General features: G+C 50.1%; 1 protein-coding gene across 12 annotated transcripts in view; it reads right to left on the reverse strand.

Moving 5' to 3' along the window:
* Positions 1-4,597, reverse strand: part of RBFOX2 (RNA binding fox-1 homolog 2) — a 176,840-nt gene extending 172,243 nt beyond the window's left edge. For 4 of the 12 annotated variants that reach the window (XM_051608545.1, XM_051608543.1, XM_051608539.1 and 1 more), the window contains exon 1: positions 4,121-4,591. In XM_051608545.1, the coding sequence (XP_051464505.1) occupies positions 4,121-4,321 (201 nt within the window). In that variant the 5' untranslated portion in view covers positions 4,322-4,591. Of the gene's footprint in view, positions 1-4,120 lie in introns of all 12 variants that reach the window. The other 8 variants (XR_007888425.1, XR_007888427.1, XR_007888426.1 and 5 more) reach the window with 4 other exon arrangements.
* Between the last annotated feature and the right edge of the window lie 9,074 nt (positions 4,598-13,671).

Raw genomic sequence — 13,671 nt, forward strand, 5'->3', positions numbered from 1 at the left:
GTCTCAATTACAGTCTCAGTCAGCCCTCTTTCCAGTAAAATACTAATCTGTCTTTAGAAATGATCAGCAGATTGATTTCTTGCCCTCTTCTGGAGCACACAAATGGACCACAGTTTGAACAAGGATACTGGTTGGCATGAAGCACCAGCAATGTCCCCTCTCTTCCATTTCTGTGGCACGCTACCATTCAAGGTTTCCAGACTTGGTGCTGGAAGGAGTCAAGCTAGTAGAGGGTGTTAAGGGTGCTACAGACCATCTTCTGGCTCGCAGTAGGAAGAGAAACCACGAAGCGCCTTGCAGAGCAAAGCCTTACCACCTGTTACATCATTATTTAGTCACAGGGGACTGATCTCGACACCACTGGTCATCTTTATGAACACTTAGCAGACATGCCTGAATGACAACACAAAGTCACCACCCATCGCTGCCACCAGAAGTTGACATGGACTGGATAAGGCACGGACCTCAGCTGCACTAACCACCTTCCCCGGCCAGTCGGCCATGCTCAGGGTTGCAGAAAATGAATTCAGAGGACGAACTCCCATAAATACTCAGGGATACTGAGCACACAAGTCACTCACGAAAGAGAAACAAGGATCAGCTCTGTTCACACCTTTCATCTAACTCCAACCTCGCAGGCATTATTATTCCAACCATCCTTAAGTATTATGGTAAAATTTTAATTTGTTAACCAGCCTAGACCCCATAAAAAAGGCTGAATCAAAATTGAGCTTGGGGACTGAACAAGGAGTTGATTAACTCATTCAACCCCAGGCAAAGCAACCAGAAGATATTTTAATCACCTTCAGTAGCGTAGGCTGGCTGGTACACCTCTAGCACCTCAGTGGGGAAGGCAAGCACAGTACCCTGGAATTACACCCTTGCTCCAAAGCAAAATGGACACTTATGCAGCAAGCCACAACATTTATTGTCTTTCATCATGTGAGGAATAGAGGAGAGAGATTATTGCAACAGTACTTTCTCTTCCAGCTGTGCAGCAGTCAACCCCTTCTGACAAGCAGCAAATACAGCTTCATCAACAACTGCATTTTGGTGCAGTTTTGCAAGTGACTTAAGCCAGTATAACTTTTTTTTTTTCCTCTCCCCTCTGCTAGGGACTATTTTTATCCAGATCAGCAAGCTGATCCAAATCATTCAACTCATCCAAGCTAGCAGAAGAGCAAGCTAATTCCTAGCTAGAATTTTTTACAGTTAAAAAGCAGCAGTACCTTTGGAGACCTTTACTTCCAAAGCTTGCAAACATATCCAAATACTTCCAGGAGACATTCCTGGCCAGTGGCATTTGATTTTTGCCACATATGGACCAGAGGGAGCTGACAGCAGTTTCTGCTGGACCTTTTCCTGCCACGCCATGATTAACTGAAATATGTCCCAGAAGCAGATAGCAGCCATGATCCGATTTGTCCCAATCCCAACTCAAGCAGCTTTACACTACCTTCCTAACAAGATCAGCACTGGCCAAACCCCATTTATCCGGCCTGATCAGAGATGGATTAGATAATGAAACCCTAACTGCATAAGCTGTCTGAGTATGCTGGCCTGAGACAGCAGAAAGCAAGAAGCTCAGTAAATTTAAGGGCTACTTAAAGCTTTAAGGCACACTTTTACCTAAGTTCCTCACAGCTAGCTACTATCTTTTCTTCCTATAGGCTAGATTTTCTATTTCATGTTAATAGATTTTAAAAAAAAAAAAAAAAAGCTACTAGTTTTACAGTTGCGTTAGCAATTTCTATAGCTAAGTGATTTATTTCAGCATTACAAGACATGCTCCTATCCTGAACCATTGGTAGGGGATATGCAAAGGAAAAACCATGGCGAGCACAGCACCCCAGGATTCCTCGCTATCGGCCCAGAGACATGAGGTCACCAAGTTTACACAGCAACAGCCTGTGGCTCTGGAGCAGGAAGTAGAAAATTGACAGGATCGGCAGGAAAAACAAGGTACAACAGTTGCTGGTGTTACTTCCAGCTTCCAGAAAGCCTCTAGTACATATGAGAGAGGGGGAGAAATGGGGGGAGGGGGGAAACAACAATCAAAGCATGGGCTCTTTATTGCTCTTGTAAGATTTAAGTACAGTAAAACAGAGAATTTACTAAAAATAACTCATTATTCTAAAATAAGGTACTTAAATACACTATCTGAACAGAAATCCTCATGAAAGGCAATCTCGTGTTTTGAATTTTAGGTAAAAAGACCAAATTTCCCAAACATTAAAGAATACATTTTTCCTAGCTCTGATATTATTTGTAGGTTTGGCTTCAAATTTGGTATTTCTTGCTTATAACCACGAGAAGATTCTTCAGATAAATAAACCACAGTCTTTAACAGTACAAAAAGTCAAGTGAAACTACTGGACACGTGTGTGTATACATACATGCATATATATTTTTTTTTAATTATTATTTTCATCTTATTTTTAAAAGATTAAAAAACCTTTTCCATATATATACATAAAGAAAGATTAGAGTTACACTGAGATTACCAAGTAACTAAATATGGAGGTCGCAGACTGAAGAAACATTATACTGACTATAAACACACAACTTCAAAACTGGGCTCTACTAGTTGCACTCCTCCAGCTAATTTCTCCACTGTTTGCCAGCATTTGACACAAAAACAAAGCCCAGCTTTCTGCTAGGATCCAGGGTGAATCCCTGCTACCACCAGGGTGATACATGTCGTAGCCCCAAGGTTGAATCCTGCAGTCTCAGGATCTTGTACTCTTCATTGAACAGGTAACACAACACTTCCCTCCATGTATACACAGAGGGGAGCCTTTTATGTATACAGAAACTGTACTCGTTTGTAATTTAAAAAATTAAATGTTAAGACTGTTCAAGTCCCTTCCTGGGCAATTTTTGGTTGATTTACCAGTGGTTTAGACCAACCAGTTGAACCACTAACTGCAGGTAAACTGGTGCCTCTCCTGTAGCTACGCAGGACCTGTGCCTCAGTTTGACTCCAAAGAGCTGGAAGAATTTCACCACGTTCACACGCTCATTCACAACTCCTAGCAAGACACAACAAGATAGCAGCACTCCTTCGGTGCTGAGCATCTTTCTCCTCGCAGTTCTACACGTTGTCTGAGTCATACTTGACACCTACGTGTGGGAGAAGATACTACTTCAAGGAACAAGAGAGCACGGCAGGGTTTTTGTTGGCCCTGGCGGGAGCACAAGCAGCAGCAGCAGCAGCACTCAGGTGTGAAGCTCCAGCTTACGTTCAGCCCACACCATCACGCTGGGAAAAAAAGTAATGTCGTGAGGTGGAGAGACCGCCACAGAAGGCTGAACATCAAACAGAACCGCAAACAAAACCCTCCCGCTGCAAGCTATCCAAAATAAATGTGTATATACTGGGCATACAAACTGGGGACAGCCTGGGAAATAGAAAGGGATGATCGCTGGCCTTGCATCTGGCATTCAGATGAGAAGCATGCTGGAGAGGGTAGGATGCTCCCCCTGGAAACTATCAGCAGCTATTACCAATGCAAGAAAAGGTGAGAAGAGAAACAAGTTCAGATTAATAAATCACGCTGCTTCCAAAGAGCTGGTCCCAAGAAACGGGGGGGGGAATAATAATAATAATAAAAGGCCAGTGCAGTTGCCATAATAAAACAACCCTGTACAACCCTCAGACAAAGGAAAGCCCAATACCTTGGCAGCATCCCCCCACAAACACAAAAGCGAGCGCACCTGGAAGGAGCAATGTTTTGGGGACGGCCCGGACCCGCCGGCAGCGCAGGCAGGCGGGACCCCGCGCCCCGCGGGAGGACCCGCACCCGCTGCCCCACGACAGCCCTTCCCCGCCAGCACCTGCGGCTTCTCCCCGCGGCTCAGCAGACACAGGCCGCCGCAGCCCCGGCCGTGCCCAGCCCCACCGCCCCGCACGGCTCCCCGGGGCCGCGGCCCCAGGGGCTGGGCTGCTCCCCGGGCAGGAGACCCGCTCCCCGCCGCTGCTCCCGGCCGCTGCCGCCGAGGGAAAGGGCCTGAAACCCCGAAGCGAAATTAAAGGCGGCCCGGCCGGGCTGCCCCCCTCCCGCCCAGCGCCGGTGCGGGAGAGCCGGCGAGGGCCCGCCGGCCCGGCCCTGCCCGCTACCTGCATGCCGCCGCCCTCGGCCTCCGCCTCCGTCCTCAGCCGCTTGCTGTGGCCGCCCTCGGCGCCGTCTCCACCGGGCATGGGCTGCTCCAGCTCCGGCTCCCGCTTCACGCCGCGGGCGGCCCCGCCGCCGCCGCCGGCCAGGAGCTGCGGCTGTGGCTGCTGCTGCTGCTGCTGCGGGGGCTGGCCGCCCTCCGCCATCCGCGCCGCCGGAGCCCCGGCCGCCCCCCGCCGCGATCGCCCCGCTCTGTCACCGCGTCGCCCGGCTCAGCCGGAGGAGGAGGAGGAGGAGGCGGGAGGGGGTGAGGGGGGGGGAGCCCCGCGACCAGAGCAGGGGGCGCGGCGGCTCCGACCCACCGGAGCGCCTCGGTCACGGGCTCGGCGGCGGCTCGGGAGGGGCCGAAGCCCCTCGGCAATCTCCGGAAACCGCCGGCCGGGCCGCCGGAGACGTGCGACCCCCGCTCGGCAACCTTCGGCGGCGGCGGCGGCGAGCGGGGCGGGGCGGGGCGGGGCGGGGCGGGCGAGGGGCACGGGCCGCCCGCGGAGCCGCGCGGGGCGGCGGGAAATGGCCGCGCGCCCGCCCGGCCCCGCTCCCGCTCCCGCACCGCCCCGGCCCCCGCGGCCTGCGCGGAGCCCGAGGCGAGGCGCGGCGCTGCGGGCGGCCCTGGGGTCGGTGCGTGAAGGCGGCCTGGTCTGTGCCTGCCCCGAGCGCGGCGCTTCGCGGCGGGGCTGGGCGGGAGGCTCCGGAGTTCGGGTTTCGTTGGGCGCGGTGGGTGCCAGGCCCCCCGGCAGGGGTGCGGGGCGGTGCGGGGCCCCTCGAGCGGAGCCGTGAGCCCCGAGCCCCTGCGGGGGCACGGCCGCGCGCCTGTCCCCGCTTCTGCGGAGCTGCCGCGGGGGAGGGGGTTGCTGCTGCTCTGCCCGTGAGGAGCAGGGCTGAGGCGAGCCTGGAGTGAGGGGTGCTGACTTGATCCCCCGCTTCAGGAGCACCCACCTGCCGGGGATGTGCTTCCCAGCTCGGTACCTGGTACCGTCCCAGCTCTGTGCATCTCTCGTCACTCCTGGCACGTGTCTTCTGGCCTTTTCCAGGCTTTCTCCGTGCTGCTCTGGGCTCATCTCACAGCCCCAGCCTGCATCTGATTTCTGGAGAAAGGGGCTGATCTGTTTCCCCATTCCTAAAAGCCTCCATGGATTTCTCCCGCGTTTTTACCTGTAACTCCTCGTTCTGTTGCAGATTGGCTTCCAACCAGCTGGAGACACCAGTCTTCAAAACCTGCAGCCTGTTCATCAGCTCTTTTGTATGTCTCTGCATTTTTGATCCCAAGAAAGAAATTTGGGGTACTCAACAGGAACATGAAGTTGATTTTATTAGGCGGCTGCTGTCTGGTAACACCACGGGCAATGTCTGCTCTGGAATGGGGAATGCACCAGCAGCCTGTGCTGTCCTGAGCGTGGCCTGGAAGCCACAGCAACGTGATGGAGAACTAATCTGCAGATGATAATAGGAATCTGAGGTTGGTTTTATTATGGGATGGGAATGGCACTCTTCCTCCGCTTGCCAAGGCTTTGGAGAAAAAGGAGAAAACCAGGAATGCAGGTGATGTTTGTGAGTCAGTGCACATAGGAGGAAGCCCTTCCTGACTTCTCGAATATCACCAGGTGTAACAAAGCCTGGGGACCACTTAGGTTATCTTGGTGTATCTTTACACATGTGCTGGTCTCCACGATATGATAGAGGCTTTGGTTTTGAGTGACAGTTACAATATGTGACTCCAGTCTTCCCATACACCACATTTTTCCTGATCCAAAAATAGTTTTCAAGGCCACATTAAAAGCTATTTTAAGTAGTATGTTTTGTGCTGAGGTGCCAGCTTGTCTCCTCCAGTGACAAAGAAAATCTCTTTTTTCAAAATTATTACAAATCCCCATGGAATGGCAGGCACCCAGAGGACAGTTACCCACCACGGGTAAACACATGTCTCATTCATCTTGACTAGGTCTGATAAAATGAGCCAGACTGTCAAACAACACTGAAGGAACGTGTTCAGTCCACCCTTGCCTTGAAAAGAAGCTGAGATTCTTGAGACTGGGATGCTACTTGTTCAGAGAAAAAGCAAGATGTCTGTGTTTGTCTTCTACCTAATTTTAAGGAGAGTTTCTAGATGAAGGGTACAGGTTAAGATACTGCCCATGCAGAAGGCTTCCAACCTGAAGGCAAATTAAGAGTAAACAGTTTGGAAACAAATCTGTGTGTGCACTTGGGAACACTCCCCTTGCTGTGATCTGGGCGTCTGTCTGATACTCCCCTTGAGGGACGTCAAAAGGAGGAGGTGCTTTACTGTGCTCAGCCTCCATTTTTGTCTTCATCTTCCCCTAACCCCATTTCCACCATCTACTGCCATGCAGATACCAAGGCTGTTGCAAGTTCCCCCTCACCTCCTGCATTCACATGGTCTGTGCTGCAGAGCAATGCCCGGGAGAACTGGTGGTGCCGTAGGCAGGTCCCTTGGAGAGGCATTTTTGGCTGGCTGTGGACCAGGACCACAGCAGAGCTCAGAGAACCCTCAGTTATGGTGTGGGTGAAAGGAGCTGAGGCAGGGAACTGCACCCTCCCTACCACAGCGACCTGCAGTTTCCACTGCCCTGCTCTATGCTGTTTGCTTTCCATCATCACTGCTGTGATATTTCATATTCATGTTTCTCTAGCCTTCCAGTTTCCTCTTAAAAAAGATTAATGAATTAATCTTCACGGGATGTTTATGGGATAGGTAGTAGATCCATTTAGCAAGCTGGACGTGAGGCATTCCTGAAGTCACAAAAAAGCTTTTGAGCTGAGACTACAATCCTAATCCCTTGATTTCCTTTCGCGCATCCCAGCTGTCTTTTAGGTATTTGTATGTGACATCTGAGACATACTAAACAGACAACTGACTCCTCTGTTAACCCTTCCACTGCTGCACAGTGCTCTTGCCAAAAGCTCCTACGTGCCACGTTTTTATGGACAAGTTTGCAGAGTGGTCACTAGTGCTTTGCCTTTGACAGATCAACAAGAGGCTACTATAGGAAATGTTACCCTTACAGAGGGGCTCTCAAAAGCTGGCATGAAGAATGTATCTTTCTCAACAGATTCATATCATATTAGAGTAAAGTTGTGGGAATTTTTCCCCCACAGAAGGACACCCTGTGAAGGGATTCCTTGAAGGAACATGTGCTGGTGCTCCCACTGGGTTGGAAATCAGTTGGCATCAGGATGCCAGCTGTGAAACATCTGTGGAACTACCAAGAGCTGAGTCCCACAACATGCTCAGATGGAGCAGAGACAATGACTCATGCAGGTTCTAAGGCACAGGCATGAACAGAGGCACGAACTCAGCTATTAATCTTTGACCCAAAGGCATAGAAATCATTAGGAGACAGTTCAAATGTCTCCTCTCCAGCACCACAACTGAGAATGGTTTCTTGCTGCTTACATCTTCATCACCTGGTGTCTCATCCTGCTGACCAGCTCCCTCTTGCCCTCACTGACTTCCACAGCTTTGCCCCTCTCCTTCCTGGTGGATTCCATCCCTCTGCTAAGCAGCTCAGGGGAGGTTTAGTGGCTTGCCCAACCCTGCTCATTCCTGCTGTTTCTACCCTGCCAAACAAGCTCCTGGAGCCAAATACTCTTCCTCCTGACAGCAGTACTCCCACAGGTAATGAAGTGTGGCCAAGGTGAAGTTTCAGCCTGCACTTTGGTCCTGGTTTCGCAGGAAGCAGTGATGGAGCTTTCCGTAGCAACAAGCGTGGGTAAATGTTTCTAGTTGCTTATCTCCAGCCTGCTCTTTGCTACAAAGTTTTATTAACAGAAGCTGCCTTTTCTTGTCACCGATTAGCACACGGCCAAAAATACAATAACCTAAGTCAACAAAATCCTTGTCACCTGACTTAAACTGCCTGCCGGAAGGATGCCAGTCCTTGAGCAGTGGCAGGAGGCCAATATCAATATGTCACTCTGACGCAAGGGTGCTGGCAGCTGTCAGTCAGTGGGTCAGCACCCACAACACACCCGGTCTTTTCCCAGGGCCACCTCTCACAATGAGGGCACCTGGCTTCAGCCAACACCACTGAGCACCTCGGCGCTCCAGCCGAGCAGCGATGTCAACACCTGCGAACCAGCCAGAGAGCTCAGAGCAAAACCTTCCTGCCTCATTTTCCTGGTGGCTCCAAACGTGGCTGCAGCACATTTATCGTTGCTAATTGCTGCTCGGTCTGTGGTTCTGTGGGGCATGGTTGTGCTACAGAAGTTGTGCCATTTCAGGTGCTGCCACAGCAGCACAACACCTGCACTGCAGATGCAGTTATCTGCATATATGCAGTTAGCATAAAAACGCCATCTGCCTGCACTGCTTGTGCCTGGAGGGACTGGGAATAAAGTGGGTCCTTCAGCTCTTCTAATGTGAAGGATTGTCCCACTATATCCCCAAAACATATAGTAATAGGAAGCTGTGAAGAGCATGTCTGGGAAACAAAAGGTCTTTTGCTTTCCTGTTGAGAGAGCAGGGCTGACTGGCTCAAATAGTGTGAGCCATGGCGGTACCACAGGGAGCAAGCAAGTGATGATGCAGACCAGAAGAAGGAAAAAAAAAGAAAAAAAATTACTCTTCCCCACCCTCTGGGTGTCAGAGATCAAGGAGCAGGGAGATACCTGACATTTATTCCCCTTGGCTGTCTGTCATGAGTGATCCAGAGGTTGTTGGAGGCCGGAGTCGACATCAACAGTCCTCTGGTAGCTTTGCTGGAGCCACAGCCCTTGCACAAATACATCCCTGGCATTGCCTCAGAAGCACCTCAGGGCTGTGCCTCCCTCTCCTCTCTCAGACAAGACTGTAGCAGCCAAGTGGCCATGATGTTACTGTTCAGCCTACATGGGCACACAGACAGACAGTAAGAATCGTTATTTGCAACTGCTCGTTTCCAAATAGGCTGGAGGCTGCAGAGCCCGAGAAGGGCAAATGCCCTGCCAAGAGGCAGCATTCCTTCCTGGTGTGACAGGCAGACAGGGCAAAGGACACAGTAGAACACCCGCTGTGGTGGCTGGGCACATCAAGCTGACAGAACGGGTGTTGTCCTGTAACTCCTGTTCAGTTTTTAACAAAGCACCCTCTTTAGTAGGGCCCGTTAGCCACAACTCGGTTTACTACGTGGCTGATCTCTAGGAGTCAAGGCTAATTCCTTCTCCCTCATCTGTTTAATTGAAAAGCATCTCAAAGTGCATTGTTATACACAAAATGCCAAGCTAAGCTGGTCCTGAACACGACTCAACTAGCAAAAGGAGCCATCTCCCAGGGCAGAGAACAGCTTACAGATATATTCTCCAGCAATCCCTGTAACACCCTTTGCTCCTGTGACTGATGCAGGGATAAGGAAAGGGTGTGTGGCTGAAGCAGGCCCACACCCTGATGTTTTCCAGCTGTTCCAGCCTTCCCTCGAGACGGCCACCGTCTGTGCAAATTACAACAGCATGAATTATGCCTCGGGATCGAAGCCGCAGGAGTGTTTCCAGGATTGCTCCAGCTTTCTGCTATTCCAAACATTTTGCAGGCCCCTCCTCTTCTGCTGCTAAAGTTTTAGCTCTTTGTGTCTGCCACACTCGCAGAGTTTTCCAGTTCTATTCCTCATATTTTCCTTGGTCTCAACTTTCAACTGAAATTTCCACGTGTCCAGTTGTACTTACTCAACTTTCCAGATCACAACACATCCATTATAGATGACTCCACCTGCTGGCTATTCAGCAGTCCAGCATTTTTATCAAGAGCGACTCCAAGACACATACTCCTTACTCCTATAAATACCATCACAAAATCATGCTCTTAGACTGTAGGTTTTCTGCAAAAGATTATCCATTTTCCTTTGCACAGCAAAGCACCATGTGAATTTAAGACGGCGTAGTATCATAAGCACTTGCAATCTGATTTTTCCCTTTCAGATGTTATTTGTTGCTGATACAGCACACATTTCAAAGTAGATTTGAGAACATACTCTTTTTTTTTAAGCATGATTTCTCCACTATAGAAACAGTTACTGCTTCTTTGGCTTGAGACCCAAACTAGAAATGGCGATAAAGCACAATAAATACTCTACATACGAGCCAAGAGGATATATCCAGAGTTAGGCCAACCCCAGTTTGTAAAGAAAATCCCCATACATGCTAGATCTGCATAAATACTAAAAGTTCCCATCAAAACCCATTGCTTGCACAAACACGGAGCCAGCTCAGTCAAGAGACCTGACTCCGCAAGAGCACCAAGGAATCCTTTTCCAGTGATTCAGCGTGACATTTAAGCACTTGCTTAACTTTAAGCATGAGAAATATCATTGCAATCAATGAGGTTATTGACACAATTCTGGACAAGGCAAGTGCTCTGGTGCTGGGCTGAATCAGGGCTGTGCCTTCTGTGCATGGCCAGAGGGGCTGTGCAAGTTGGAGGCAGGGGAAGCTGCCTGCATCTGTCTTGGAACATCTCTGTCTACCCTGCCAATCACTAGTGCTCTCTTATCTCCAAGAAAATTACATTATTTCAAATGCAATTTGTGTCCCTTTCTGAAAAAAAAAAAAAAAAAAAAAAAAAGGCTAACCCTCTCTCCCGGAACCATCCAAAATCCAGATGACACATAATCCACTACAGGAAATATAAACGCCTAATGCAATTTTATAGGCAGCTGGAGGGTGCCAAGTTTGCTGGCCCAGACAATAGGTTGCAGATTTCTCCGGAGAGGAGAGGAGAGGAGAGGAGAGGAGAGGAGAGGAGAGGAGAGGAGAGGAGAGGAGAGGAGAGGAGAGGAGAGGAGAGGAGAGGAGAGGAGAGGAGAGGAGAGGAGAGGAGAGGAGAGGAGAGGAGAGGAGAGGAGAGGTGAGGAGAGGAGAGGAGAGGAGAGGAGAGGAGAGGAGAGGAGAGGAGAGGAGAGGAGAGGAGAGGAGAGGAGAGGAGAGGAGAGGAGAGGAGAGGAGAGGAGAGGAGAGGAGAGGAGAGAAGAGAAGAGAAGAGAAGAGAAGAGAAGAGAAGAGAAGAGAAGAGAAGAGAAGAGAAGAGAAGAGAAGAGAAGAGAAGAGAAGAGAAGAGAAGAGAAGAGAAGAGAAGAGAAGAGACAAAAGGAAAAAGAAAGGGAAAAAAAGCAAAAAAAGAAAGGGGAAAATAAAGCAAAAAAGAAGAAAGGGAAAAGAAACAAGAGAAAAAGGAGAAAAAAAGGGGAAAAAAAAAAGAGAGACAAAAGAGGGGAGGGCTGGACTGCAACTCTTCTGGATGCCCCTGAAACCTTGGGAACTTCAGCTGTGGCTGCTGGCAAGAAGGGGCCGCTAATCCCGCGGTCTGTAGCAATCAGAAACACAGCCATATTTAGTCATGTTTTCCAGCCCCTTCTCCTATTCCTGCCTGCTGGGCAGCCGTTTGGAAGGTGAGCAGGGCTACAAATTCAAACCAAAATAAAACATTACCAGCCCTTGCAAAATTCAAAAGGGGATATCCAGAGTCCTGTGAAGCTGATGATAAAACCACGGTGGAAATCCCTGCCTGAATGACACTGGAGCTGGCTGGGGACACCAGCCCTGAGCCGTAGGGGCCGGCTGACCCAGAGAGCAGCTCTATGACTCAGGGTTATTACGCCGTGCTGGCCCCAACTCCCTCCCAAGCCTCGCCTCAGAGCTTAGTAACAGCACTCAGTCCTCACACAAGTGGCACTCAGATGGAGTTAAGGCAGTTTGGGTAACATGGGTTTAATACGGGACGGGGAAATCGCTGTAGTCTCCCAAGCACGTGCTGTAAATTCAAGCAATTTAGGACAGAGGGGAAAGCTGGAGGCAATCTGAGCATGTTATGCAGCAGTGGGAATACACAGGTAGGGCACCTAAATAAATGTAATTGCAGTACCAGGCTACACCATGTTGTTCTGGAGGAGTCACTTTAGCTTTATCTCCCTGACTTGCTTACAGTGATTTTTAAAGACACAGTATTTTTTTGTCTCCCCTTAATTCCCATTCTCCAGCCATCAGCCTCTTTGGGTGCCTCAGCTGTACATCAGTAACCTTAATACACTTAACAAATGCACTTTTTCTCTGACCTCAACACTGAGTTTCCTCAGTTAGCAGTAAGTATTTGGAGTTTAATTATGACATTCAGATACAGACTTTGCCCTGGATAACATCCACATTCGGCTTAATGCAGACATGTGCATTGGTTCACACCCATGTGTGCACTTACACGCACACGTCTGCACACACAGACACCCATGTGCACTCCTGTATGTGCAGGGCCTTAAGAAAACCTCAGCACTGCTCTTTTCTACTCCTTGCAGGGGGCTGCTTCCTGCAGTCAGGCTGCTCACCCCTCACCGGGGCCTCTCCCAGGGCCTCCATCTCCTCCAGCTGGCCCTCCTGCCTAGAGGGGGATGCTCTGGGCCTCCTGCCACCATGCATGGAGCCAGATGTTGAGTCCCAAGGGAGCTCCTGCTGCTAGAAGGTCAGTGGGGATTTGGGGGCACACCCTCCTGGGCAGCTCCTCACTAGTCTGGACCGATGGGAACCCAGGCCTGGATGGATGGTGTCTGTCCCTGCTGCAGCTCCCTTGCTAACATCCCTGCTTCTGTTCCAGTGAGCTGGCCCCTTGGAAGCTGCTTTTTCCCTTGCATCCCTCAGCCCTCTCTCTGCTTTGGTGGTTGTTTTCTTTGCTTTTCCTGCAGCAGGAACTTTCCCTTGGGAACCACTAGTAAGGAAAGGGAGTCAAGGAGAAACAAAAGCCAAGGGTTTGGATTATGAGCAGGCACAGACTCACCCCTCCACTGCCAAAACCTCATTGAAGGCACCAGAGCTACTGGGAGCATGAGCCTAAAGCCAAGGGCTCACTGCCCTGCCTCTGCACAGGCCTCTTCTTCCCTAGCACCCACAAAGCTCTCTGCAGCATACCCAAAATCCTTGCTCCTGCACAGACACCAGGTAATCCCTTTCATAAATTGCTCAAGCTAAAACCACTGTTAAAGCAGTTTTCAGCTCGCCTACCTCTGCAGCTTGTCTGCTTTAGAATTCATTTACAGCAAAGCTCTCTGTTTAATATCAAGCTATTATCACGCCACTGCTTGGTTTTGAAGATCACCTCACACTCTCAGCTCTGTGCTGTGACCAAACACCAGTTTAGATGTCATGGCACCAAACCAGTAAGAAACAGGCCAAGAAAAGAATTACCAGCTGAAATAAACTTCCCTCACGTGCTGTAGCACTCACAGGCAAGCTGAGAGGTGTAGGATCCCTGACCCTCAGAAAGAAGCCCCTGCTGTAGCCTGCAGCTGCTAATCACATTTCATTCTGGTGCAGACAAATTCCTTTTGCACTTCCTCTGTGCCTCCGAGCACAGCACGCCTGCCTGGGAGAGCAGATTATAATGGAGCTCAGCAGGGCTCATAATCAGCACAGGTAAGTACACATTGCATCTCGCTGTGCTTGGGAAATAAATAAGGCGACCTCTTATCGCCCGCTGGATTGTTGATAATTCATCCCTTTCCTCTGGTTTCCAACCCATGAGAAATAT

Source organism: Apus apus, chromosome 1 (genome assembly GCF_020740795.1).
Source record: "Apus apus isolate bApuApu2 chromosome 1, bApuApu2.pri.cur, whole genome shotgun sequence".
NCBI classification, from domain to species: domain Eukaryota; kingdom Metazoa; phylum Chordata; class Aves; order Apodiformes; family Apodidae; genus Apus; species Apus apus.